The 25618-nt window shown below is 36.2% G+C and overlaps 1 protein-coding gene across 16 annotated transcripts in view; it reads left to right on the forward strand.

Moving 5' to 3' along the window:
• ERBIN (erbb2 interacting protein) overlaps positions 1–25618 on the forward strand; it is a 150354-nt gene that overhangs the window by 105399 nt on the left and 19337 nt on the right. For 13 of the 16 annotated variants that reach the window (XM_021939393.2, XM_009208523.3, XM_009208524.3 and 10 more), the window contains 7 exons: positions 9442–9541; positions 14140–14261; positions 15204–15377; positions 17346–17531; positions 19607–19721; positions 21359–21542; positions 23950–25492. In XM_021939393.2, coding sequence (XP_021795085.1) covers positions 9442–9541; positions 14140–14261; positions 15204–15377; positions 17346–17531; positions 19607–19721; positions 21359–21542; positions 23950–25492 — 2424 coding nt within the window. The remainder of the gene's footprint in view (positions 1–9441; positions 9542–14139; positions 14262–15203; positions 15378–17345; positions 17532–19606; positions 19722–21358; positions 21543–23949; positions 25493–25618) is intronic. The other 3 variants (XM_021939396.2, XM_021939398.2, XM_009208526.4) reach the window with 1 other exon arrangement.

Consider the following 25618-nt stretch of genomic DNA (forward strand, 5'->3'; position numbering starts at 1 on the left):
GCTTATGTCCTGAATGGTATTACCTAGGTTTTCTTCTAGGGTTTTTATGGTATTAAGTCTAACATTTAAGTCTCTAATCCATCTTGAATTAATTTTCGTATAAGGAGTAAGGAAAGGATCCAGTTTCAGCTTTCTACTTATGGCTAGCCAATTTTCCCAGCACCATTTATTAAATAGGGAATCCTTTCCCCATTTCTTGTTTCTCTCAGGTTTGTCAAAGATCAGATGGCTGTAGATGTGTGGTATTATTTCTGAGGACTCTGTTCTCTGCCGTTGGTCTATATCTCTGTTTTGGTACCAGTACCATGCTGTTTTGGTTACTGTAGCCTTGTAGTATAGTTTGAAGTCAGGTAGCGTGATGCCTCCAGCTTTGTTCTTTTGACTTAGGATTGTCTTGGAGATGCGGGCTCTTTTTTGGTTCCATATGAACTTTAAAGCAGTTTTTTCCAATTCTGTGAAGAAACTCATTGGTAGCTTAATGGGGATGGCATTGAATCTATAAATTACCTTGGGCAGTATGGCCATTTTCACAATATTGATTCTTCCTATCCATGAGCATGGTATGTTCTTCCATTTGTTTGTGTCTTCTTTTATTTCACTGAGCAGTGGTTTGTAGTTCTCCTTGAAGAGGTCCTTTGTACATCCCTTGTAAGTTGGATTCCTAGGTATTTTATTCTCTTTGAAGCAATTGTGAATGGAAGTTCATTCATGATTTGGCTCTCTGTTTGTCTGTTACTGGTGTATAAGAATGCTTGTGATTTTTGCACAATGATTTTGTATCCTGAGACTTTGCTGAAGTTTCTTATCGGCTTAAGGAGATTTTGGGCTGAGACAGTGGGGTTTTCTAAATATACAATCATGTCATCTGCAAACAGGGACAATTTGACTTCTTCTTTTCCTAACTGAATACCCTTTATTTCTTTCTCTTGCCTGACTGCCCTAGCCAGAACTTCCAACACTATGTTGAATAGGAGTGGTGAGAGAGGGCATCCCTGTCTTGTGCCAGTTTTCAAAGGGAATTTTTCCAGTTTTTACCCATTCAGTATGATATTGGCTGTGGGTTTGTCATAAATAGCTCTTATTATTTTGAGATACGTTCCATCAATACTGAATTTATTGAGCATTTTTAGCATGAAGGGCTGTTGAATTTTGTCAAAGGCCTTTTCTGCATCTATTGAGATAATCATGCGGTTTTTGTCTTTGGTTCTGTTTATATGCTGGATTATGTTTATTGATTTGCGTATGTTGAACCAGCTTTGCATCCCAGGGATGAAGCCCACTTGATCATGGTGGATAAGCTTTTTGATGTGCTGCTGGATCCGGTTTGCCAGTATTTTATTGAGGATTTTTGCATCGATGTTCATCAAGGATATTGGTCTAAAATTCTCTTTTTTTGTTGTGTCTCCACCAGGCTTTGGTATCAGGATGATGTTGGCCTCATAAAATGAGTTAGGGAGGATTCCCTCTTTTTCTATTGATTGGAATAGTTTCAGAAGGAATGGTACCAGCTCCTCCTTGTACCTCTGGTAGAATTCAGCTGTGAATCCATCTGGTCCTGGACTTTTTTTGGTTGGTAGGCTATTTATTATTGCCTCAATTTCAGAGCCTGGTATTGGTCTATTCAGGAATTCAGCTTCTTCCTAGTTTAGTCTTGGGAGAGTGTAAGTGTCCAGGAAATTATCCATTTCTTCTAGATTTTCTAATTTATTTGCGTAGAGGTGTTTATAGTATTCTCTGATGGTAGTTTGTATTTCTGTGGGGTCGGTGGTGATATCCCCTTTATCATTTTTTATTGCGTCTATTTCATTCTTCTCTCTTCTCTTCTTTGTTAGTCTTGCTAGCGGTCTATCAATTTTGTTGATCTTTTCAAAAAACCAACTCCTGGATTCATTGATTTTTGGAGGGTTTTTTGTGTCTCTATCTCCTTCAGTTCTGCTCTGATCTTAGTTATTTCTTGCCTTCTGCTAGCTTTTGAATGTGTTTGTTCTTGCTTCTCTAGTTCTTTTAATTGTGATGTTAGAGTGTCAATTTTAGATCTTTCCAGCTTTCTCTTGTGTGCATTTAGTGCTATAAATTTCCCGCTACACACTGCTTTAAATGTGTCCTAGAGATTTTGGTATGTTGTATCTCTGTTCTCATTGGTTTCAAAGAGCATCTTTATTTCTGCCTTCATTTCATTATGTACCCAGTAGTCATTCAGGAGCAGGTTATTCAGTTTCCATGTAGTTGAGCGGTTTTGATTGAGTTTCTTAGTCCTGAGTTCTAGTTTGATTGCACTGTGGTCTGAGAGACAGTTTGTTATAATTTCTGTTCTTGTACATTTGCTGAGGAGTGTTTTACTTCCAATTATGGTCAATTTTGGAATAAGTGTGATGTGGTGCTGAGAAGAATGTATATTCTGTTGATTTGGGGTGGAGAGTTCTGTAGATGTCTATTAGGTCTGCTTGCTGCAGAGAGGAGTTCAATTCCTGGATATCCTTGTTGACTTTCTGTCTCGTTGGTCTGTCTAATGTTGACAGCGGGGTGTTGAAGTCTCCCATTATTATTGTATGGGAGTCTAAGTCTCTTTGTAAGTCTCTAAGGACTTGCTTTATGAATCTGGGTGCTCCTGTATTGGGTGCATATATATCTAGGATAGTTAGCTCTTCCTGTTGAATTGATCCCTTTACCATTATGTAATGGCCTTCTTTGTCTCTTTTGATCTTTGCTGGTTTAAAGTCTGTTTTATCAGAGACTAGTAGTGCAACCCCTGCTTTTTTTTGTTCTCCATTTGCTTGGTAGATCTTCCTCCATTCCTTTATTTTGAGCCTATGTATGTCTCTGCATGTGAGATGGGTCTCCTGAATACAGGAAACTGATGGGTCTTGACTCTTTATCCAGTTTGCCAGTCTGTGTCTTTTAATTGGAGCATTTAGTCCATTTACGTTTAAATTTAATATTGTTATGTGAGAACTTGATCCTGCCATTATGATATTAACTGGTTATTTTGCTCTTTAGTTGATGCAGTTTCTTCCTAGCCTCGATGATCTTTACATTTTGGCATGTTTTTGCAATGGCTGGTACCAGTTGTTCCTTTCCATGTTTAGTGCTTCCTTCAGGGTCTCTTGTAAGTCAGGCCTGGTGGTGACAAAATCTCTAAGCATTTACTTATCTGTAAAGGATTTTATTTCTCCTTCACTTATGAAACTTAGTTTGGCTGTATATGAAATTCTGGGTTGAAAATTCTTTTCTTTAAGAATGTTGAATATTGGCCCCCACTCTCTTCTGGCTTGTAGAGTTTCTGCCGAGAGATCTGCTATTAGTCTGATGGGCTTCCCTTTGTGGGTAACCCGACCATTCTCTCTGGCTGCCCTTAAGATTTTTTCCTTCATTTCAACTTTGGTGAATCTGGCAGTTATGTGTCTTGGAGTTGCTCTTCTCGAGGAGTATCTTTGTGGCGTTCTCTGTATTTCCTGAATTTGAACGTTGGCCTGCCCTAGTAGGTTGGGGAAGTTCTCCTGGATGATATCCTGAAGAGTGTTTTCCAAGTTGGTTCCATTTTCTTCCTCACTTTCAGGCACCCTAATCAGATGTAGATTTGGTCTTTTTACATAATCCCATACTTCTTGCAGGCTGTGTTCATTTCTTTTTCTTCTTTTTTCTTTAGATTTCTCTTCTCGCTTCATTTCATTCATTTGATCCTCAATCGCTGATACTCTTTCTTCCAGTTGATCGAGTCGGTTACTGAAGCTTGTGCATTTATCACGTATTTCTTGTGTCATGGTTTTCATCTCTGTCAGTTCGTTTATGGCCTTCTCTGCATTAATTATTCTAGTTATCAATTCTTCCACTCTTTTTTCAAGATTTTTAGTTTCTTTGCACTGGGTACGTAATTTCTCCTTTAGCTCTGAGAAGTTTGATGGACTGGAGCCGCCTTCTCTCATCTGGTCAAAGTCATTCTCCGTCCAACTTTGATCCATTGCTGGCGATGAGCTGCGTTCCTTTGCAGGGGGCGATGTGCTCTTATTTTTTGAATTTCCAGCTTTGCTGCCCTGCTTTTTCCCCATCTTTGTGGTTTTATCTGCCTCTGGTCTTTGATGATGGTGACGTACTGATGGGGTTTTGGTGTGGGTGTCCTTCCTGTTTGTTAGTTTTCCTTCTAACAGTCAGGACCCTCAGCTGTAGGTCTGTTGGAGATTGCTTGAGGTCCACTCCAGACCCTGTTTGCCTGGGTATCAGCAGCAGAGGCTGCAGAAGATAGAATATTGCTGAACAGCGAGTGTACCTGTCTGATTCTTGCTTTGGAAGCTTCCTCTTAGGGGTGTACTCCACCGTGTGAGGTGTGGGGTGTCGGTCTGCCCCTAGTGGGGGATGTCTCCCAGTTAGGCTACTCAGGGGTCAGGGACCCACTTGAGCAGGCAGTCTGTTCGTTCTCAGATCTCAGCCTCCGTGTTGGGAGATCCACTGCTCTCTTCAAAGCTGTCAGACAGAGTCGTTTGCGTCTGCAGAGGTTTCAGCTGCTTTGTTGTTGTTGTTGTTGTTTAGCTGTGCCCTGTCCCCAGAGGTGGAGTCTACAGAGACAGGCAGGACTCCTTGAGCTGCTGTGAGCTCTACCCAGTTCCGATTACTCTTTAAGAAGGTTGGATGAGAAGAAAATGGAATGGAACGTAAAGAAATTGGTAGCTAGCAGCAGGAAAAGTGCAGGGATCCTTTAATATTGGAGAACATGTTTACAGGTTGTTGGAAAGAAGCTATGTGACGAGTAAGATTAAGAATATGAGGGCCAAGTGCGGTGGCTCATGCCTGTAATCCCAATACTTTGGGAGGCCTAGGCGGTTGGATCACCTGAGATCGGGAGTTCAAGACCAGCCTGATCAATATGGTGAAACCCCGTCTCTACTAAAAATACAAAAATTAGCTGGGCATGGTGGCATGTGCCTGTAGTCTCAGCTACTCAGGAGGCTGAGACAGGAGAATTGATTGAACCCGGGAGGTGGACGTTGCAGTGAGCCGAGATCACTCCACTGCACTCCACACTCCAGCCTGGGTGACAGAGCAAGACTCTGTCTCAAAAAAAAAAAAGAGAAGCAGTTGGATAATGGGTAGAAAACGATAGAAAAGCTATGACAGGAATTCTCAGCCTGTTGGAGGGAGTTGGGTGTGATGTTTGTGAAAGGGAGGAGAGGAAATAGTGTACGTTATAATACTCTTAGAATATAGAATTTTCCATACTCAGAGCTGTCCTTTTTTTTTTTTTTTTTTTTTTTTGAGACAGTATCTCACTCTGTCTCCCAGGCTGGGTTGCAGTGGCTCCATCTTGGCTCACTGCAACCTCCTCCTCCCGGGTCCAGGCAATTCTCCTGCCTCAGCCTCTTGAGTAGTTGGGACTACAGGCCTGCCACCACACCTAGCTTTTTGTATTTTTAGTAGAGACGGGGTTTCACCATGTTGGCCAGGCTGTTCTCAAACTCCTGATTTCACGTGATCCATCCACCTCGGCCTCCCAAAGTGCTGAGATTACAGGCGTGAGCCACCCTGCACAACCTCGTAGCTGTTCTTGAATCCTTGTTTTTTGTTTGTTTGTTTGTTTTTTAGGGAAGATATTTTCAGAGTATAATTTAGGAAACATAGAAGGATTTTCAGGTAGCATGTAGAGCCTGGTTGAAGTATTATTAGTATCAGTACACTAATATGAGTACAAATTAATAATCACTCCACAAGTTTGTGGTGATACTAATTTGCTCAGCAATGTAATATAGAGAAAGCACACAACTGGAAGGATTTTGGGCTGTAGTTTTGCCAAGACAGGTGCAAGAAAAGAATAATGCAGTGAGGAGATCTTGGTTTGTGGCAAGAAAGTGGTTTAAGATACAGTGTGGTACAAAAGGGTAGTCAAAGACGGAGTAAAGGGTGGGAAGAATGTTAAAAGGTCAGGGTATTAGTAGTCTTGCTGAGGGTGATCAGCAAGTACTGTGAGAGCAGCGGAGTGGGAGGGCTGCATGATGTCTGTGTTACCATACTCTGCTGGTTGTCCTTTTGCCTGACTGCTCCTCAGTCTCCTTTTCAGACATATTTGTTCTGCCTGTGTCTTACATGTTTGTGCTCCTCATGGTTACCCTAGGCTCTGCTTTAATTTCTCCATACTTTGTCTTGAAATTGCTATCTGTATCCTCATTATTCCTAACAGTATCTGCAGCCCAGTTCTTGTGCCAGAGCTTCACATTCATATAGCTCAATTCCTGCTTAACATTGCCACCTAAATGTCTCAAATTCAATAAGCCCAAAATTGAGTATACCATCTTCTGCCCCATCTTCTGCCCCAAATATATTTCCCCCACACCCCCCAGCTTCTTTAGCTTGGTAAATAATACTTGATGGAGGCAGAGGCCTGGAAATACAACCCTTAACTACTGTTTTTCCCTGTACTTCAGTCCAGTTCATAGACAAGCCCTATTGAATCTTAAACATCTTCAAGTGTTTGTGTATTTTGCTTTATCCCTACTGCCACTCCCTTAAATACTGTTCACCATCATCTTTCACTTAAGACTTGCACTGTCCAGTACCATAGCCACTAGTGTCAAGGGACTGGTCCAAATTGAGATTTGGTGTGAGTGTAAGATACACACTGGTGTCTGTAGCCTTAGTATTAACAGAGAATATATATGATCATGTTCATAATTTTTTTGATTATATGTTAAAATGATATTTTGAATATGTAAAGTTAAATGCATTATCAAAATTTCATCTTTTTTTGCCATTTTAAAATATGTGGCTACTAAAGGATTCTAAAGTGATCAGACTGGGCGTGGTGGCTCACATCTGTAATCCTAGCACTTTGAGAAGTCAAGGCAGGAGGCTTACTTGAGGCCAGGAGTTTGAGACCTGCCTGGGTGATGTAACAAGACCCCATCTCTTAAAAGATATGTATATATAGCCAGTCATGGTGGCACATACCTGTAGTACCAGCTGCTTGGGAGGCTGAGGCAGGAAGATTGCTTCAGCCCAGAAGTTCTAGGTTACAGTGAGCTATGATCATGCCACTGCACTCCAGCCTGGGTGACAGAGCAAGATTCTCTTTAAAAAAAAAAAAAAAGGAAAAGAAAAAGAAAATTATAAATAATCTGTGGTTCTCATTTTTGTCTTATCTTACAGTTCTTTCGAACAGTGCTGACAGTGTTGAGCTAACTTCCTAATAGGTCTCTGCCTCCAGTGTTGCTCCCAGTTCCAATCCCTTATTACCCATTCTGAACCACATTGTAATTTGAGTGATTCTTTAATCTGATCCCAGCACTAACCTACTTAAAAACCTTTTCATTGTTTCTTTTTTCTTTATATTATATGCCTCAAGAGCCTGCTCGTCTTGTGGCTTTGTCTCTATCTCGTACACATTCATTCTCATTTCTCCAAATCAGTCCTGCTTTCTTGGAACATTCTTCCTTCTCTTTCTTACCTGGCTTCTTACCGTCTTATCCTCACCTTAGACTTTCTTTCAGGAATGCTTTGCTAATTATTCAAGATAATGGGAAGTGAATTTCTCCTCCTATATGTTCTCCCTGCATACTGTACCCTGTCTACTCTGTAATTACACTTGAAATTACAATTGCAGTTGCCTATTTTGTTACCTGTATTCTTCCTCTCATAAACTCTACAAAGTCAGTAAAGATAACATGCTTTGCTCACCACTCTGTACACAGAGCCTGTCATAGTGCTTTGCAATATAAAAGGCTCTTAGTAAATATTCATTGAATGAGTCATTTTTATATTTCAGAGAAGAATATTTACAGGTGATATTTTAGGAATTGTGGCATAGGAATAGAATATCTGAAATGAAATCGGATTAAAGATCTCTGAAGTTGGGTGCTCAGGGAACTGAGAGGCCAGATACACTGTTCTCAATTCCTTTTTCTGTCTCTGTGCCTCATAAATAACAGGGGACTAGGTTTCTTATTACATCTTTGTTGACATGTAATTCATGTACCATACAATGAACCCCTTTTAAAGGATACAATTCAGTGATCTTTAGTATAGTCACAGAGTTACGCAACAATTATAACAGTTTTAGAAGATTTTCAGGGCGATAAGTTTTTAAAAGCCTTCCAGATAATTTTAAAATGCTCATCTAAGGGGACTTATTTTTTCTTCTCACACATTGTTCATCTGCTGAGAAACCAAAAGTATGGAAATGTCATCTGTGTTTTGTATATGTTGAATTACCCATGACTTTGGAAAAATTTGGTGTAAAAGAGCCAAGAATAGATGAGTACCACCAAGAGGCCAGTAGATTGACTATGGAAGGTACGGGTTATAAATGCCTCAAAGGAACAGGAATTTAAATCTGAGGATAGGGGAGGAATGATGTCACAGCATTGTAAGTGCTACCCTCACCTCCTGACTTGGGGCGGATGAGGTAGGAGAGAATAAATTAACCCCTATATTTGAGGCCTGAGGGAAGCACTGTCTTTGAGAAGGGAGTAGAGCTACCATTTCCATTATCTGAGGGTCAAGGAAATTGTCCAGGAATTTGAAATGTAGGGCAGTTTTTGTTTGCTGAGGAGCAGAGGGGAATGTTTGAATGGGAGTAAGATTACAGGATGGAATTAACTAGCTGGAAGGTTTTCACAGGAGTAGGTGCAAAGAATTAAGTAATAGGGTCGCATGTGAGGGGAGAATTGCGTAGTTCTCTGTCCATCTGGAGTCAGCCAAGGCTTTTATTGGTAGGATTTTAGGTGAATAGCAAAAAGAATTAATTATATTAAAAAATAGATGGATAACATTTGTTAACTAGTTAAGGAAAAAATCATAAGAAAAAAGAAGGTCCAAATTTCCTGGGGGGCTCCACCACTGAGTGACTTACTGGTGTCATTACTGTAGATGGGATACACGAGTGCACAAGAGGAAGAAAGAGAAGCTTTTTTTCATCATTCTCTTTTCATCATTGTTTTCATGATGAAAACAATGATTTTCATAAAGAGAATCATCATTCTCTTTTCCTCAGTGATGAATTGTTTTCATCTTTCTCTTTTCAGCTGCTAACTAGAATAAACATTTAGATAACCAGACTAACCCTTCCAAGTAATTTTTTCCAAAAGCATTTTAGTGAAGGGGAATACTAGAGAGGGCAAAATAATATACAATGGAAAGTCTTATTTTATAACTTTATTAAATATATCACTGTGTAAATAAGTAATGGACTGTGGGTAAACTTAGTATATGAAATCTTTTAAACCTTGATATTTCATTAACTTGATTTACTTACTTTATACTAAAAACTAAATTTTATTTGTTAGATTTTAATATGGTTTCAAATCAATGCCTAAAGTATTATTGTATATAGTTAGATTTGTTTGTAACCTACACATTGATATTTTATAGAAAAAGTGGTATGTACTTATGCAGAGGAATTGCTGAATATGTATTTGCTTTAGGGTTATTGAAAATTAAGCATTTATTTTCCTTCTCTAGTCCAAACCCCTGATACCTCTTCAAAAAGAAACTGATTCAGAGACCCAGAAAATGGTGCTTACCAACTACATGTTCCCTCAACAGCCAAGGACTGAGGATGGTAGGAATTTCATAATCTATTTTCTTGTTAAAAACACATACTAATTTAAAAGGTGTGAAGTGAACTTTAAGTCTCGAAGACTTTTACTAGTTTGATGGGACTTTAGAGAATTGACCAAAAAAGTTCATTTCAAAATAATGGAAAAATAGGGCACGATTTCAGGGGTTGAATTTAGAGGTATAAGTGTAGCATATGCTTCCTTAAATGATTCCTTTAAATTAAACCACAGTGTTAAAATTGGTAACTTAAAAACATTTAGCTGTATGCTAGGAATAAATGTTAAGTGTTATGTGATAAGAATTATTAAACCAGGAAATATTTTCTTCACTCGTGAACTTAATATTACACTTGGATCTACACTGGATCAGCATAATCTGTTGAACTCTGACTATAAATGCTACTCTTAAATTCTTTTATTTTGCCTGACAAGGGGGAATATACCTTTTACTACTGGGCACAGATGTTTTTTATAGATTATGGTGCGACAACCTTTTAGACTAACGAGCAAATTGTTTCTAGTATATGTTTTACTCTCTGCGTGTGTGTGTGTATGTTTATTATATTACACTTAAAGTAACTGTAATTTTTATGTATCTTCTTTCTGACACCAGTGAAAATACCTGTCGTTTGAAATTATTTATAAATTAATTCTTAATACATAGAAACACTGAAGAAAAAATGTAAATCAGTCATTTCAATCATCAGTCTTAATTTATAAACTATACCACAGGCAAGTTAAATAGATTATTGAACTTCAGTTTCCTTATCTTGAAATGATGATAATAGTTCTTTTGGAGCACATCCACATTTGTTCACTACAAAACACTCTGGAACCAAGCATTTCAGATAAGGGATACTTATGCTAGTATTCTGTCCTCTCATGTAAAAGAACAATTATCTAGTATATTGCATAGCTGATTATAACATTATTTAGGGGATGCTTACCCTTACTTCCTATTTTCCAGAAATCATCTTCAGAGACAAAGAAAAGTAAGAAATTGAGACATAAGTTTTAGTGAATAAAACAAAAAAACTTAGCTACTGATGCATTCGAGTATTTATTGTAATTCCCCACATGGCACTGCTTACAGCATAAGCAGAGTTTGAATTTCTATTTTTAACTTAATTTCTAATTCATGAAATTATTGTTCACATAAAACAGTGATCACTATTGACAGCTTAATATTAAGTATACTATATTTTGTTATGGAAACATACTTCCATATTTTATTGTATTGCTAAATTTGGAGATTATGGGTGAATTTAAATACATAGAAGAGAGATTCTTTGTAAACCTATTCTCAAAGCTTTAACTGTAGAACCTCCAGTGAATGAAGCTCTTTATGTTAGTTATCTCACAAATCTTCTAATTGGATTAGAAAGCTGAACAGGTTTTGCTACATATAAATACAAGTCATCAGATTATACCCATGAAATAATAACTTATCAAAGCAAGTCTTTTATTGCTTCTGGCAGAGAGCAAGAAATAATTATCCTATAGAAAGTAAAGAGTTTGCTAATAGTTTAGCACTAGTTCTGGAATATAAGTTAAATAAGTTTTTATTCCATTTCAGTAATTCAAAGCTAAACCTGCTATAGCAATGTAAAAATAATAGCCAATTTGAGTCAGACACGATGCTAAGCACTTTATATATCCATAACTTCTCATCTTTACAATCTTCCAAAATAGATGCTGTTATCATTAGTTGCCTCTCCCAAAGCTTAAAATATTTATCTGACCCTTTATAGAAAAAGTTTACTCATTCTGCCTCTAAACTGTCAGAATCATAGGTATATTCGTGCCTTGATTTCTTCTCATACTGATTTCTACTTTAATGATTCAAATCTACCTTGCCTTCTTTTTCTATTCTATTGTAATTTATTCCCTTCCTGTTTAATTTGAAAAGAGATCACAATTCAGGTAAAACATTTATTTCTGATAGGAAGAATAGAAGTAGCAAAATCTTGCCACTACTAATTTTTGATTTTGAGATTTGTTTGAAGAGTTTCTAATAGAAAAGTTTGAAATACAGTATCAATTATGATATTCTGGGTCCTCTTAGAGTTCATTTGTCACCTAAAGTGTCTCATGGATATTATACACAGAGTACTAAACAAGGTGAATGAATTTCCTTTCAACTATAAGAAAGGCTTTTGTCTTTATCCTAGTGCCTCCAAGAAATAGATGAGTCAAAAAATATTACGTATTTGTGTTTGGGTTTTATACCAATTTGAGAGAAGTAGACACTGTTCACAATTAATTCTGTTTTTCATCCCACCTTTGTGACAGGTATTGTGCTAGAGCTAAGTAAAGGCAAAAATTCTTGCCTTCAAGATTCTGAAGGTGGGAAGATTTAAAAAAAGAAGAAGGAAAAAAGAAAGATTCTAAAGGTAGATAGTGATGAATAAATGTGCAAGAGTAGGGGTGAGATCTTGGGCCTAGGTAGAGGAATCAGTCTTAAATCAGAGAGAAAAGGAAGTATGCCTTCTTGTAACAATACATTTGTAGCTAAGAAAGCAGGATATTAGTGGAAATATGAGTCTGAGGATTTTTATTGCATTTCTTTTTACAATGAAGTGGAAGTTGCCTCTGGAAGTTGGGGTAAGGGCATTTCAGGGAAGTCGTAGTAATTAATGTATCATAAAATCTAAGCTTAATAGAGAAGGAAGTAAAACCTAGAGTGATTTTACAAGGAGCAAAAGAAAGGTAGTTAAGGAACTGAAAGTTTACCAGCAGTAATAAGGAATTGAGTGATTTGGAAGAACAGGCATCGTGGTCAAAGAGGTGGAAAAGTCCTGAGTATGACTGTGGTTGTGAATCATTTAGCTGATATGCATAGGGACATTGGGATTGAGGACATCAAGGAATATAAAGTTGTAGTGTTGAGGTGGTGGGCTTATCATCCCATATTGACATCATTCAGGATATTAGCAGGTCTTAGGTGGAGAGAAAAATCTGTAGCCAAAATACTAGAGTCCTCAGTAAGTCTATACCTGGGTGATCAGTTTGAGTAGCCTCTAGAATGGATAGAAAGTGATACTATCTGATGTCCTGAATCTTCAAAGATGTGAGATTTATAAAAAAGAGTAGAAAGTGTGAGTGACCAGAATTTGACAAGAATGAGAAGCATGGTAAAAGTTAACTTACCTTGGGCTTCTGAATAAGTTCTGGTGTAAAATTGCTTTAGACATAATCTAACACTAATTGGAATCTCTGGGCCAAGCTGGTGATTGAAATTACAAGGGAGAGGGAATTATATGAGTTAAAAAATAGACTTTGTTGGAAACTGCTGGGCTGTCCTTGCCTTTCCAATGATACCACAAAAGTATGTCAATAGGAATTTGAATCACATTCCACATTTGTTTTGAACGAAAACAAATACATTACTTCATTGAGTATGTGTTAAGCAATTAAAAAAAGCAATTATAAGGAAAAAAAAATCTTGAATGGAGTAATGAAAACAAAGAAGAGGCTAAATTAAAGAATTTCATTCCCATTGGTAAGACTTGGTTTCATGACATCCTTAGTTTGGATATGAGATTTTAAAAGGTTAAGCAAGCCCCAAATAAAGGCTTAATAAAAATGATAATTAGAAGTTTTTGTATTATGTTATTTTTGTGGAAATATTCTAATTGACCATATTTGGGTATTCCAGGAGTTTCTGGGGTTCTTTAAAGCTCATTTTGGATACTCATAATCTCTGTTTTGAGTAGGGGATAATCATTTTCTTTTAATGGGCAAAAAAATTGTGATTTTATTTTGTATTGCACAACTTCTATGGAATGATATATAATAGCTGAATGAATTAATTTTTAAGCCTTATGTATTTTTTAGATGCCTAATAATAACAAAAAACTGAGAGTTGTTAAATCTTTGCTTTTGATGTTACAGGTTGAGTATCTCTTATCCAAAATGCTTGAGACCAGAAGTGTTTCAGGTTTTGATTTTTTTTTGACTTTGGAATATTTGCAGAATTCATATCAGTTGAACCTCTCTAACCCAAAATTCAAACTGTGCCAAAATCCAAACGTTTTGGAGTGCTGACACAATGCTCAAAGGAAATGCTCATTAGAGTTTTTTGCATTTTGGATTTTTTGGATTAGGGATGTTCACCCTATATATCTGATAGAATATACAAGTGTTGGGTTTACCTTAAAATTTCCATTTTTTTACATTTTGTTATAGAAAATATATTGTAAGAACTTTACTTAGTATATAATCCATGTTATGTATAATGTTTAATACAGTGTTGAAATTGCATTTCTACCATAGCACCTTTTAGAGCACTGCCCAAAACCATATATCTGTGGTGTTTTCATTGGTAGATTCTCTTCAGGAACCCTTCTGGTAAAAATACAAGACGAATCAGCTTCAGGGAAGAAAGGATATGTGATTGACATTATAAAGAAATCTTACATTGACATTATCAAGAATCAGCCTATGCATTAGGATTTCTAATTTCTTGCATTGACCATTCTTAACTATTTTAGACTTATTGTAATGAACGTAACTCGTACAGAAATTATGAGCAAGTGATAGTTTTCCATAATTACAGTAAAATATAGTAGGTTTTTGTTTGTTTTTTACTTTTCTCTAGTTATGTTTATATCAGATAATGAAAGTTTTAACCCTTCATTGTGGGAGGAACAGAGGAAACAGCGGGCTCAAGTTGCATTTGAATGTGATGAAGACAAAGATGAAAGGGAGGCACCTCCCAGGGTGAGTCTGTTCTTTATTCTTTAAAATTTGAAACAAGTCTGCTGATATTTAAGTTGGTACTATATATACTATGATGTTTGGGGATATAAAAAAGTATTAGATTTATTCCTTGTCCTCAAGTTACTTGAAGTGTTATTGATTCCAAATATTCAGACATGAAAGAATGTGGGAACAATATAAAACTGTGTGATTTAAAACTAAATTTCATAGTATATATAACTATAAGAGGAAAACGTTATTATAGGCTAGAGAAGTGGACTAACACTTTATTTCAAATTAGTGCCCTTTATGTTTAACTTCAGTTTAGCTGACTTCCCCCCACCATATTTGTAATGATGATTTTCTCCACTTTCCCTTTCTTTAATGATTCATTTTTATACATCTTAGAGATAAAGAACTCTTTGTTATGAACATTTTGTTTCTTTATGGAATTGAAAACATATCACAGTGATAGGAGTAGTAAATACATATTTTTGAGTTACTTATGAATGTAATTATTTGCCCCTTATACAAGCTTAGCTGAATCTCAGAAAATGACAGGCTGACCTTGGAAAAATATGGCTCTTGGTATGTGAGACATAAATAGATGAATATCTGAATTTTATATATACGTAGATGAGTATCTAGCTGAAAAATGTGTATCTGTTTCAAAGCTAAGTGGCACAATTTTTGGCAATATTCATACTGTATGTCTCTAAATGGAAATATTTGAGTCTGATAAAACTTTTAAAACATTGAAATTTACTGTGAAGTCTTACTATTTTGTTATAAAACCATATTTTTATTAAGCCTAAAATGCCTTCAAAGTCTATCATCTGTCTTCACAGTTATCTCTATGAGCTTAATATCTAATGTAATTCAGATGGATTGTAGGTTAAATTTTGTTTGAGATTGACATTAGAAATATTTGTACTTCATATTTCACTTATTTTATTTCTCTAGGAGGGAAATTTAAAAAGATATCCAACACCATATCCAGATGAGCTTAAGAATATGGTCAAAACCGTTCAAACCATTGTACATAGATTAAAAGATGAAGAGACCAATGAAGACTCTGGAAGAGATTTGAAACCACATGAAGACCAACAAGATACAAATAAAGATGTGGGTGTGAAGGTTAGAAAATTCAAAAGGATTAACCAAAGCCTATTTCAAGTTCTTATTTTTAAATGGCAGTTGATATAGTGACCCTTTTCACGTACTCTAAATGTTCAGTTATGCACCACAGAATGGTATTTCAGCCAACATGCTCACATACGTACGATGGTGGTCCTGTAAGAGTATAAGGGGCTGGACGCAGTGGCTCACGCCTGTAATCCCAGCACTTTGGGACGCCAAGGCAGGCAGATCACTTGAGGTCAGGAGTTTGAGACCAGCCTGGGCCAACATGGTAAAACCCCATCTCAACTAAAAGTACAAAAATTAGCTGGACGTGGTGGTGGGCACCTGTAATCCCAGCTACTTAGGAGGCTGAGGCAGGAGAATCGCTTGAACCATGAGGCAGGGGTTGCAGTGAGCTGAGATCACACCACTGTGCTCCAGCCTGAGTAACAGAGCAACACTCTGTCTCAAAAACAAAAAATAAGAATATAAGGGAGATGGCTGGCCATGGGGGCTCACCCCTGTAATCCCAGCACTTTGGGAGACTTGAGGTGGGATGGTCGCTTACACCCAGGAGTTTGAGACCAGCCTGATGAACATGGTGAGACTGTTTCTACAGAAAGTTAAAAAAAAAAATGCTGTGCTTGGTGATGTGTGCCTGTTGTCCTAGCTATTTGGGAGGCTTAGGCAGGAGGATCACTGGAGGCCAGGAGTTCAAGACCAGCGTGGGCAACATAGCAAGACAACCTGTCTCTACAAAAAATTTAAAAATTAACTGGGCATGGTGGCATGCTCCTGTAGTCCTAGCTACTTGGGAGACTTGAGGTGAGAGGATCCCTTGAGCCTAGGAATTCAAGGCTGCAGTGAGCTGTGATCATGCCACAGCACTCCAGCATGGGTGACAGAGCGAGACACTGTCTCAAAAAAAGAAAAAACATACAATGGAGCTGAAGCACTCCTATTGCCTAATGACATCATAACACAACTTTTCTATATTCAGATATGTTTGCATACACACATACTTTCTATTGTGTCAGAATTGCCTATAGTGTTCAGTACAGTAACATGTTATACAGGTTTGTAGCCTCGGGGCCATAGGCTATATAACGTATAACCTATTTGTGTAGTAAGCTGTACCATCTAGGTTTGTGTAAGTACACTCTATGATGTTCACAGAGTAAAAAAAATCACCTAACAAATTTCTCCGAACATACCACTGTTGTAAAGTGCCACATGACTGCACTTGCCAGTTTAAGGTTTTGTTCTCAGCTACCTGAACTGGGAAACTGTAATAATCAGTGAAGTCCATAATTACTGTCATTACCAGTCTCTGGCTATAGAATGTCCAATTGGCAGTGTAGCGTCAGCGTAACTTTTAAAAAAATCATTGTCTGAACAAAGAACATAATGAATGCCAGAAAAATTATTACGATGGAAATTTTTTTCCCCCAGTAATATTGATCCATTTTGCCCCATTCTCATTTTAAATGTAATTGCAATGACAGACAGTTGGCATTCATTTCCTTGGGATGTTTCAGAAACTTTCACAAATTCCTAAATGGTATATTCCTTTAGGACTTTGCCACACACACATTATTGTATCACAGAAACAAAAGTTTTACATGTCATTAGAGTTACTATTCAGTCCACAATGAGCAGAAAACAATTTTAACCATCCGGAGTTGAGTATGCTGAGCTAAGTGACTCAGTTGTCCACACTTACAAGCCTTGCAGTTTCTAAGAGGAAAGTAACCTTGGCTCACTTTTAAATTTTAATGTGGCTCATGGATCTTTGGGGGCCACGTGATCCTAAAATGAGCATTTTATCTGTGACTGTCACAGGTTTCTATGTTTAAAGTTTTCGTGTTTGAGATTAGTCCCAGAATTGGAAGTTGGCAAATTGCTTACAAATTTTTATCTGAACCTTTAAAATACATATAAAACTTAAAAGAATATGAACTCTTTATATTTTCTTTTACTTAGACCTCAGAAAGTACTACTACAGTAAAAAGCAAAGTTGATGAAAGAGAAAAATATATGATAGGAAACTCTATACAGAAGATCAATGAACCTGAAGCTGACATTAGTCCTGGGAGTTTACCAGTGACTGCAAATATGAAAGCCTCTGAGGACTTGAAGCATATTGTTAACCATGATGATGTTTTTGAGGTATGATTTTATGATTATTTTGGAGCAATCATAAGAACTTTCAATTTAATATTTTATTGTTGCTAAAGACCTGATATTGATTGTAGAAAGTATATTAATGCATTCATCATTGAGAAATTTCATATCTGCAAAAATATCACTCATTTGTCACTTTAAACTTACAAATTATTATGCCCTTTGTATTCAGATGTTTATGTGAATTAGATTATAGGTAGTCGAGGCTACTGTAAAATACATAATTGCTTTTATTTCTGTAGCTTAAAAATGAAAAGACTACTATAAGCATACCCAGTTATTTAACTTATTTATGCATTTATCCTTGAATGTGAAAGGTTTTTTGGTTGAATGTCTGAGACAGTTTTAGATGTGGAGTTTCTTCTAGTGGATCAATAAGACCTGGAACCTTTTTTTTTAAACAGCTTTATGTGAGATACAACTCACATACCATACAAATCACTCATTTAAAGTATTCAATTCAGTGGCTTTTAGTATATTTACCAAATTGTGCAGCCATTACTACAATCACTTTTAGAACATGTTTCTCACCCCAGAAAGAAATCCCCTACTCCTTACCTGTTACTCCTCACTCTTTATCCCCTTCAGCGCTAGGCAACCAAAAATCTACTTTATATGCCGCTATAAATTTGCCTATTCTTGACATTTCATTTAAGTGGAATCACACAATATGTGGTCTTTTGTGCCTGGTTTGTTTCACTTAGCATAATGTGTTTGTTTATCTATGTTATAGCATATATCAACACAGCATCCATTTTTATGACTGAATAATATTACATTGTGTATATCCACCCTTTGTTTATCCATTCTTCAATTAATGGACATTTGAGTTATTTCCACTTCTTGGCTGTAATGAGTAAGTCTGCAGTGAATTTTTGTGTACAGGTTTTTGTGTGGATATATATTTTCATGAATAAAAAATGATTGCACCATTTTATATTCCCTTCATACGCTGCTAATGGTAATGTAAAATAGTGAAGCTGTAACTTTTTAATATGAATATCTGAAGTGTTTCTGATTTATAGCTGCATTGTTCACTGCAGTGTATACTAGCTACAAGTGGCTATTTAAGACATCTTCATCCCTAAAATTTCAAAGTGCATTCAAGCACACCATCTCTTTTCCTGGTTATCCGTGAGCTGTCATTTACAACAGGAATAATTTTTTTTTTAAAAAAAGGATGGTTAATATCACTCAATACACTATGGTATGTACTGAAGCTAATGTAACATAGGCTGTGAAAAAATTATTAGGTTTGTTACAGTGAACTTATGACTCATTTAGTGTAATTTTTATGTGTAAGGCACTGTGTTTGGAGGTAAGGTGGCAGAATGGATAAGTGGATATAGGGATTTAAATGAATGCGAGTGCATATAATTAAGGATACACTGTGCTAAGTGTGTTAAAAAAGTACTAAGTGTTGCAAAAATTTAGAAGGAAGATTTATGGCTGCCTTGAGAAGGGGGCATTTCACCTGTGTTTTGGAAGATTTTAATTCACAGATACAGGAGAATGGAATAAAAGGGGAAGGAATTATGAGAGCAAAAGAATGGCATTTGGAACACATGGAAAATAACATTTTACGTTACTGAATGAGTCAGAGGCAATATTATGAAATAAGATCGGTAGAGTAGATAGGGCCCTGATTACAGGGCTCTGAAAAGCCAAGCTAAGAAGTCTGGACTTAATGTTCTGTTGTCTTGAGGAGCCACTAAAGGCTTTTAATAGAGTGTTACTCTAATTCATAGAGCTATATGTGGTTGAAAGTTATTATAGTTGTGAGAATATTATAGCAGATGCAGCACGTGAATATCTCAGTATAAAAAAGGGAATAGAGGGAGCAGTATCCTAATGTTTGATTAGGATAATGATGCCATGAAAAGGATAGAGGTGCAAATTGTACAAACAGGCTTGGAAGGACTAGTTGTGTTTTATTGCAATATCTTGAAAAGGTTTAATATATGTTTATAATATTTGTTTTCCCTTTAAAGTCTTATGACTTAATATTTATTTGAAGAAACAAAAATTTAATTTTTATCCCCCTCCCCGCTTTTTACTAGGAATCTGAAGAACTTTCTTCTGATGAAGAGATGAAAATGGCGGAGATGCGACCACCGTTAATTGAAACCTCTATTAACCAGCCAAAAGTTGTAGCACTTAGTAATAACAAAAAAGGTTAGATGTTGAAGGAAAGTACTAAGAGTAGAAATTGCCTCAATAAATTTATAAATTTTTTTGGAATAAATTTCATTCAATATTATGTTATTTGAAACATTTTAGAAACAAATTTTTAAGGTTGGCTTTCTGAAAGGTTCTCTTTCCCTCTCATTTTTAGTGAAAGGCCTTGATAGTCTTTTCTTTCTCCTCATGCAAATTTACTTATAAAGGATGGACTTTACCGACACATAAGCCTGGATTGTAATTTCATATCTGCCACTTACCTGCTGTGTGAGCCTTGAGTTAATTTTATCCATGTGTACATATCTGATTTGACATACAATGAGGCTAATGAACAATTTTGCATCAAATAGGCTAGATAATATATCTTTCAGCACAGTACCTTATTTTATTCATTCTATTGCAAAACATTTTTTACACGCTGTCCAACCTCTGCCAGCCATTCTTTCATATAAGACAATCTTAGACTCTTAGAGATCTTGAAGGGTATCTATCCCTTCCCTCACCCCTCCGCTCCAGCACCTGAGTATCTTTACATCATCATCCTCAAATGTTTAACCGTTTGTCTTTATGGCATCAATGATACTTATTATCAAGGTGGCCCTTGGATAGCTTGGGTTCATAATACTTGTAGTAGTGATACCTAAAATTTGTTGAGCACTAATTGCTTAGTTACTGTGCTAAATATTTTACGTGTTATTATCTAATTGTCACAATAGCCCCCATGATGAGGAGGAAGTGGAATGTATCTAAGAAAGAACCTAACAACCATCTATTTTAACGGTTAAGTTAAGAGCTCAAAACCTAAACACACTGAGATCAAACTTAGAGTCCCATTTGCTACTGTTAACTGTAAATACAATCCGGACTACTTGAGCTGTGCTCCTAAGATCTCAGAACATCAAAGATATCCTTAATTCATATAATCTTCTATGGATATGTCTATATACACTATTTCCATGATTTGGCTAGAATTGAGTTAGTTAAAAAAACAACCTTTTTAGCACTACATTGAAAAAATACTACTTTTTATACTACCCATTATGGAATATGAACACTTGTCTGTTTCTGTTCATATAATTGCTACACACACAACCACCTCACATATTGAGAGTTTACCATTCATAAACAAGTCTATGAAACGTTTTAAAAACATTAAGGAAGAGCTGACCTTTGAAAATTCCTTGATTTGTTTGGTAATTATATGTTTGTAGATTGACTGAATTGCTTATTTTTATTAGAGTGGACGGGGAAAAAATTCCATATATGTATGAAATAATTTCTTGCCCAGATAAGTTCAAAAAGGTTGTAAATTATATTTCCATCATCAGTTTTTCCAATTGTAAATGGGTGAAAAGCATATTCACTGAAATTAACTGACCCTAGAAAGCAGTACATAATAATATCACCTTGTCAGTAACTAAATCAAATTCTTAGTAACCCCAACATTGGTTACTTTTTAAAAAATTATATCACCATCTAAAAATTTAGTCTTTGTATTAGGACTGAATTTCTGGGGTGCTTCCGATTTTCTTAAGAACCAGGACGGTATAATTGCCATATGTCATCACTGAAAAACATTTCACACAATTCTTGGGGAATTTATCATTGATACTAAATTTGTTTTGTTTCAGATGATACAAAGGAAACAGATTCTTTATCAGATGAAGTTACACACAATAGCAATCAGAATAACAGCAATTGTTCTTCTCCATCTCGGATGTCTGATTCAGTTTCTCTTAATACTGATAGTAGTCAGGACACCTCACTCTGCTCTCCAGTGAAACAAACTCATATTGATACTAATTCCAAAATCAGGTGTGTGAACATCTTTTACAGTTTTTCATTTATACAATAAATAGAAGTAGTAAGGCAGATAACGAATATATAAACATATAGGGTTTAATAAATAAATACTATAGAAGTGGTTCCAGCAATATGTTTTCTTTCCCCATTTCTATTGCTGATTTTCTATTTAGTTTTTATACATTTCCATCTTAAATTAGATTTTCAAATGGGGAAGAATAGACTAGATTCTCAATATCCTGGTTAAAAAGTTGAATATTTATATATTTTTAGATATGGCAACATAAACATATTTGAGGTAATATAAATTGAAAGGAGTATTTTTATAGTTAGAAATGCAGAATCATTTTGGGGGCTGCCATTAAAGGATTCATTCAAATACTCTTGACTGGTGGTGTATATTTGGCTTAGGCTTAATTTTGGAGGACACACTCACTGAGAGAGATAAATGTTAATTTGTATAGCCTGGAATTTAGCTGAAGTCTAAAACACATTTTATTATTTAGGCTCTTGAGAAATTGGTTGTTTATAATGTTGGCAGTGGGTTTGAAAAGAAAAAAATAAATTTGGTTATCAGAGTAAGGCCCTGCCATTCTACCATAGTGTTATTCTATCAGCTAAACTCTGTTTGTTAGAAAGATGGGCTGGATGTGGTGGCTTAAACCTGTACACTTCGGGAGGCTGAAGCAGGTGGATAGCTTGAGTCCAGGAGTTCAAGACCAGCCTGGGCAACATGGTGAAACCCCATCTCTACCAAAAAAAGTACAAAAGTTGGCCATGTGTGGTGGCATGTGCCTGTAGTCCCAGGTACCTGGGAGGCTGAGTTAGAAGGATCACTTGAGCCTAGGAGGCGGAAGTTGCAGTGAGCTGTGATCACACCACCACACTCCAGCTTGGGTGACAGAGCTAGACCGTGTCTCAAAAAAAAAAAAAAAGAGATTGGGGTTGGCTGGATGTGGTAGAATACCTGTAATCCCAGCAATTTTTGAGACTAAGACTATAGATTGCTTGTGTCCAGGAGTTCAAGACCAGCTTGGGCAACATGGTGAAACCATGTCTCTACAAAAAAATTAGCCAGGTATGTTGGCACATGCCTGTAGTCCCAGCTACTCAGGAGGCCAAGGTGGGAGGTTCTGTAGCCTGGGAGGTTTAGGCTGCAGCAAGTCATGATCAGGCTACTGCACTCCAGCATGGGTGACAGAATTGAGACCCTGTCTCAAAAAAAAAAAAAAAAAATAGGGTTACTTGGGGTTACTACTAAACCAAAAGCTTAATGTATGGATATTTTTAACAGTCATTTAGAGTTGTTCTTAAATTTCAGGCGTATTTAAGTAAAATTTGTATATTAATGTGTATTGTTGGAAAAGGGACGTGAATTTTATGCCTGAAAATGAGTTAAGGTATTGTGTAATTACAATCAATCATTTATTTCTATTCTTTGAATTTGAGCTATGAGCCACTGTTTAAAATACTAATTTTTATAACCTCCTAGATATTATCGTATTAATTTGTTGAATAATAAAATTTTTTTTATTGTTGGGAAAGTGGTATATTTTCTAAATCCTGCTTTTAATATAATGAATAAAGCCTAAGCAAGGAATACAGCAACACCTTTTTGTGCTGTGTTTCTAGTAATGAAAGTTTTCTTTTTTGTAATGGGAAGACCCAGTATTAGGGGATTTTTGTGGAAACATAACTTGAATATGTATTCAAGAGGACACAAATACTTTATACCACCAGGTAAAAATAAAATATTTTCTATAATTTTGGAGTGACACTTTGAAAAGTATTTGCCAAATACAGCTAGCTACTTAGAAGAGTGATTAGACTTCATGTATCTTTTTATGCCTTTTACATATTTGATATAAAACTTTGGACAATTATTCAGTTCTTTGCTTTGTACAGTTTTCTTACCTGTATATTTGAATGTAATAACAACTGTGTACTTCGTTAACTGTGGTTAATTTGGTTAATAATGTAAGGCTTCAAAATTAACTGTAAAAATGTCCTGTGCGCTTTACTCCACTATTCATGTTACTAGTTTTCTTTCCATATATTTGCCCTCCTTCAAGCATTTTGTTTTTTTAGCATATTCATGAAAAGATGCAGCAGATTAAAAATTCTAATTTTATTCATAGTTCAGCCCTTTGAATTTTGTGACAAATTAGATTGAGCATATTGATGAAAATTAATCTTGGTTTTATCTATAACTTAATTGTATTACTTGTCTGCAACTGAATATAAAGCTCTATTAAGATAATATTTCTAAATTACATACTTGATAATAAATGCCTTTTGTCTTTGACTTAATTTATTAAGTTTTTTAACTTGTCTACCTACGCAATTTATTTATTAATGTTCCCTGTTACTAAGAAAGTTTGGCTTTATTATGTTTTTCATAAAATTATCTTTATTTTAGGCAAGAAGATGAAAATTTTAACAGCCTTTTACAAAATGGAGATATTTTAAACAATTCAACAGAGGAAAAGTTCAAAGCTCATGATAAAAAAGATTTTAACTTACCTGAATATGATTTGAATATCGAAGAGCGATTAGTTCTAATTGAGAAAAGTGTTGACTCAACAGCCACAGCTGATGACACTCACAAATTAGATCACATCAATATGAATCTTAATAAGCTTATAACTAATGATACGTTTCAACCAGAGATGGAAAGATCAAAACCACAGGATATCATGCTTGGAACAAGCTTTTTAAGCATTAATTCTAAAGAGGAAACTGAGCACTTGGAAAATGGAAACAAGTATCCTAATTTGGAATCTGTAAATAAGGTAAATGGACATTCTGAGGAAACTTCACAGTCTCCTAATAGGACTGAACCACATGACAGTGATTGTTCTGTTGACTTAGGTATTTCCAAAAGCACTGAAGATCTCTCCCCTCAGAAAAGTGGTCCAGTTGGATCTGTTGTGAAATCTCATAGCATAACTAATATGGAGATTGGAGGGCTAAAAATCTATGATATTCTTAGTGATAATGGACCTCAGCAACCAAGTACAACCGTTAAAATCACATCTACTGTCGATGGAAAAAATATAGTCAGGAGCAAGTCTGCCACACTGTTGTATGATCAACCATTGCAGGTATTTACTGGTTCTTCTTCATCTTCTGATTTAATATCAGGAACAAAGGCAATTTTCAAGTTCGATTCAAATCATAATCCCGAAGAACCAAATATAATAAGAGGTCCCACAAGTGGCCCACAATCTACACCTCAAATATATGGTCCTCCACAGTATAATATCCAATACAGTAGCAGTGCTGCAGTCAAAGACACCTTGTGGCACTCCAAACAAAATCCCCAAATAGATCATGCCAGTTTTCCTCCTCAGCGCCTTCCTAGATCAGAGAGCACAGAAAATCAAAGTTATGCTAAACATTCTGCCAATCTGAATTTCTCTAACCATAACAATGTTCGAGCTAATACTGCATACCATTTACATCAGAGACTTGGCCCAGCGAGACATGGGGAAATGTGGGCCATCTCACCAAACGACCGACTTACTCCTGCAGTAACTCGAAGTACAATTCAGCGACAAAGTAGTGTGTCCTCCACAGCCTCTGTAAATCTTGGTGATCCAGGTTCTACCAGGCGGGCCCAGATTCCTGAAGGAGATTATTTATCATACAGAGAGTTCCACTCAGTGGGAAGAACTCCTCAAATGATGCCAGGATCACAGAGACCTCTTTCTGCACGAACATACAGCATAGATGGTCCAAATGCATCAAGACCTCAGAGTGCTCGACCCTCTGTTAATGAAATACCAGAGAGAACTATGTCAGTTAGTGATTTCAATTATTCACGGACTAGTCCTTCAAAAAGACCAAATGCAAGGGTTGGTTCTGAGCATTCTTTATTAGATCCTCCAGGAAAAAGTAAAGTTCCTCATGACTGGAGAGAACAAGTACTTCGACATATTGAAGCCAAAAAGTTAGAAAAGGTAATTGAACGTGAGTTTTTCATTCTTTTCTTTATGAACTTAATTATTTTCCTTAATTGACACTCTTTGTTTTCTAAACAAGATGAAACAAGAGTCTCTGAATTACTGATTATCTCTTTATATTCT

The sequence above is a fragment of the Papio anubis genome, chromosome 5 (genome assembly GCF_008728515.1).
Source record: "Papio anubis isolate 15944 chromosome 5, Panubis1.0, whole genome shotgun sequence".
Taxonomy (NCBI): domain Eukaryota; kingdom Metazoa; phylum Chordata; class Mammalia; order Primates; family Cercopithecidae; genus Papio; species Papio anubis.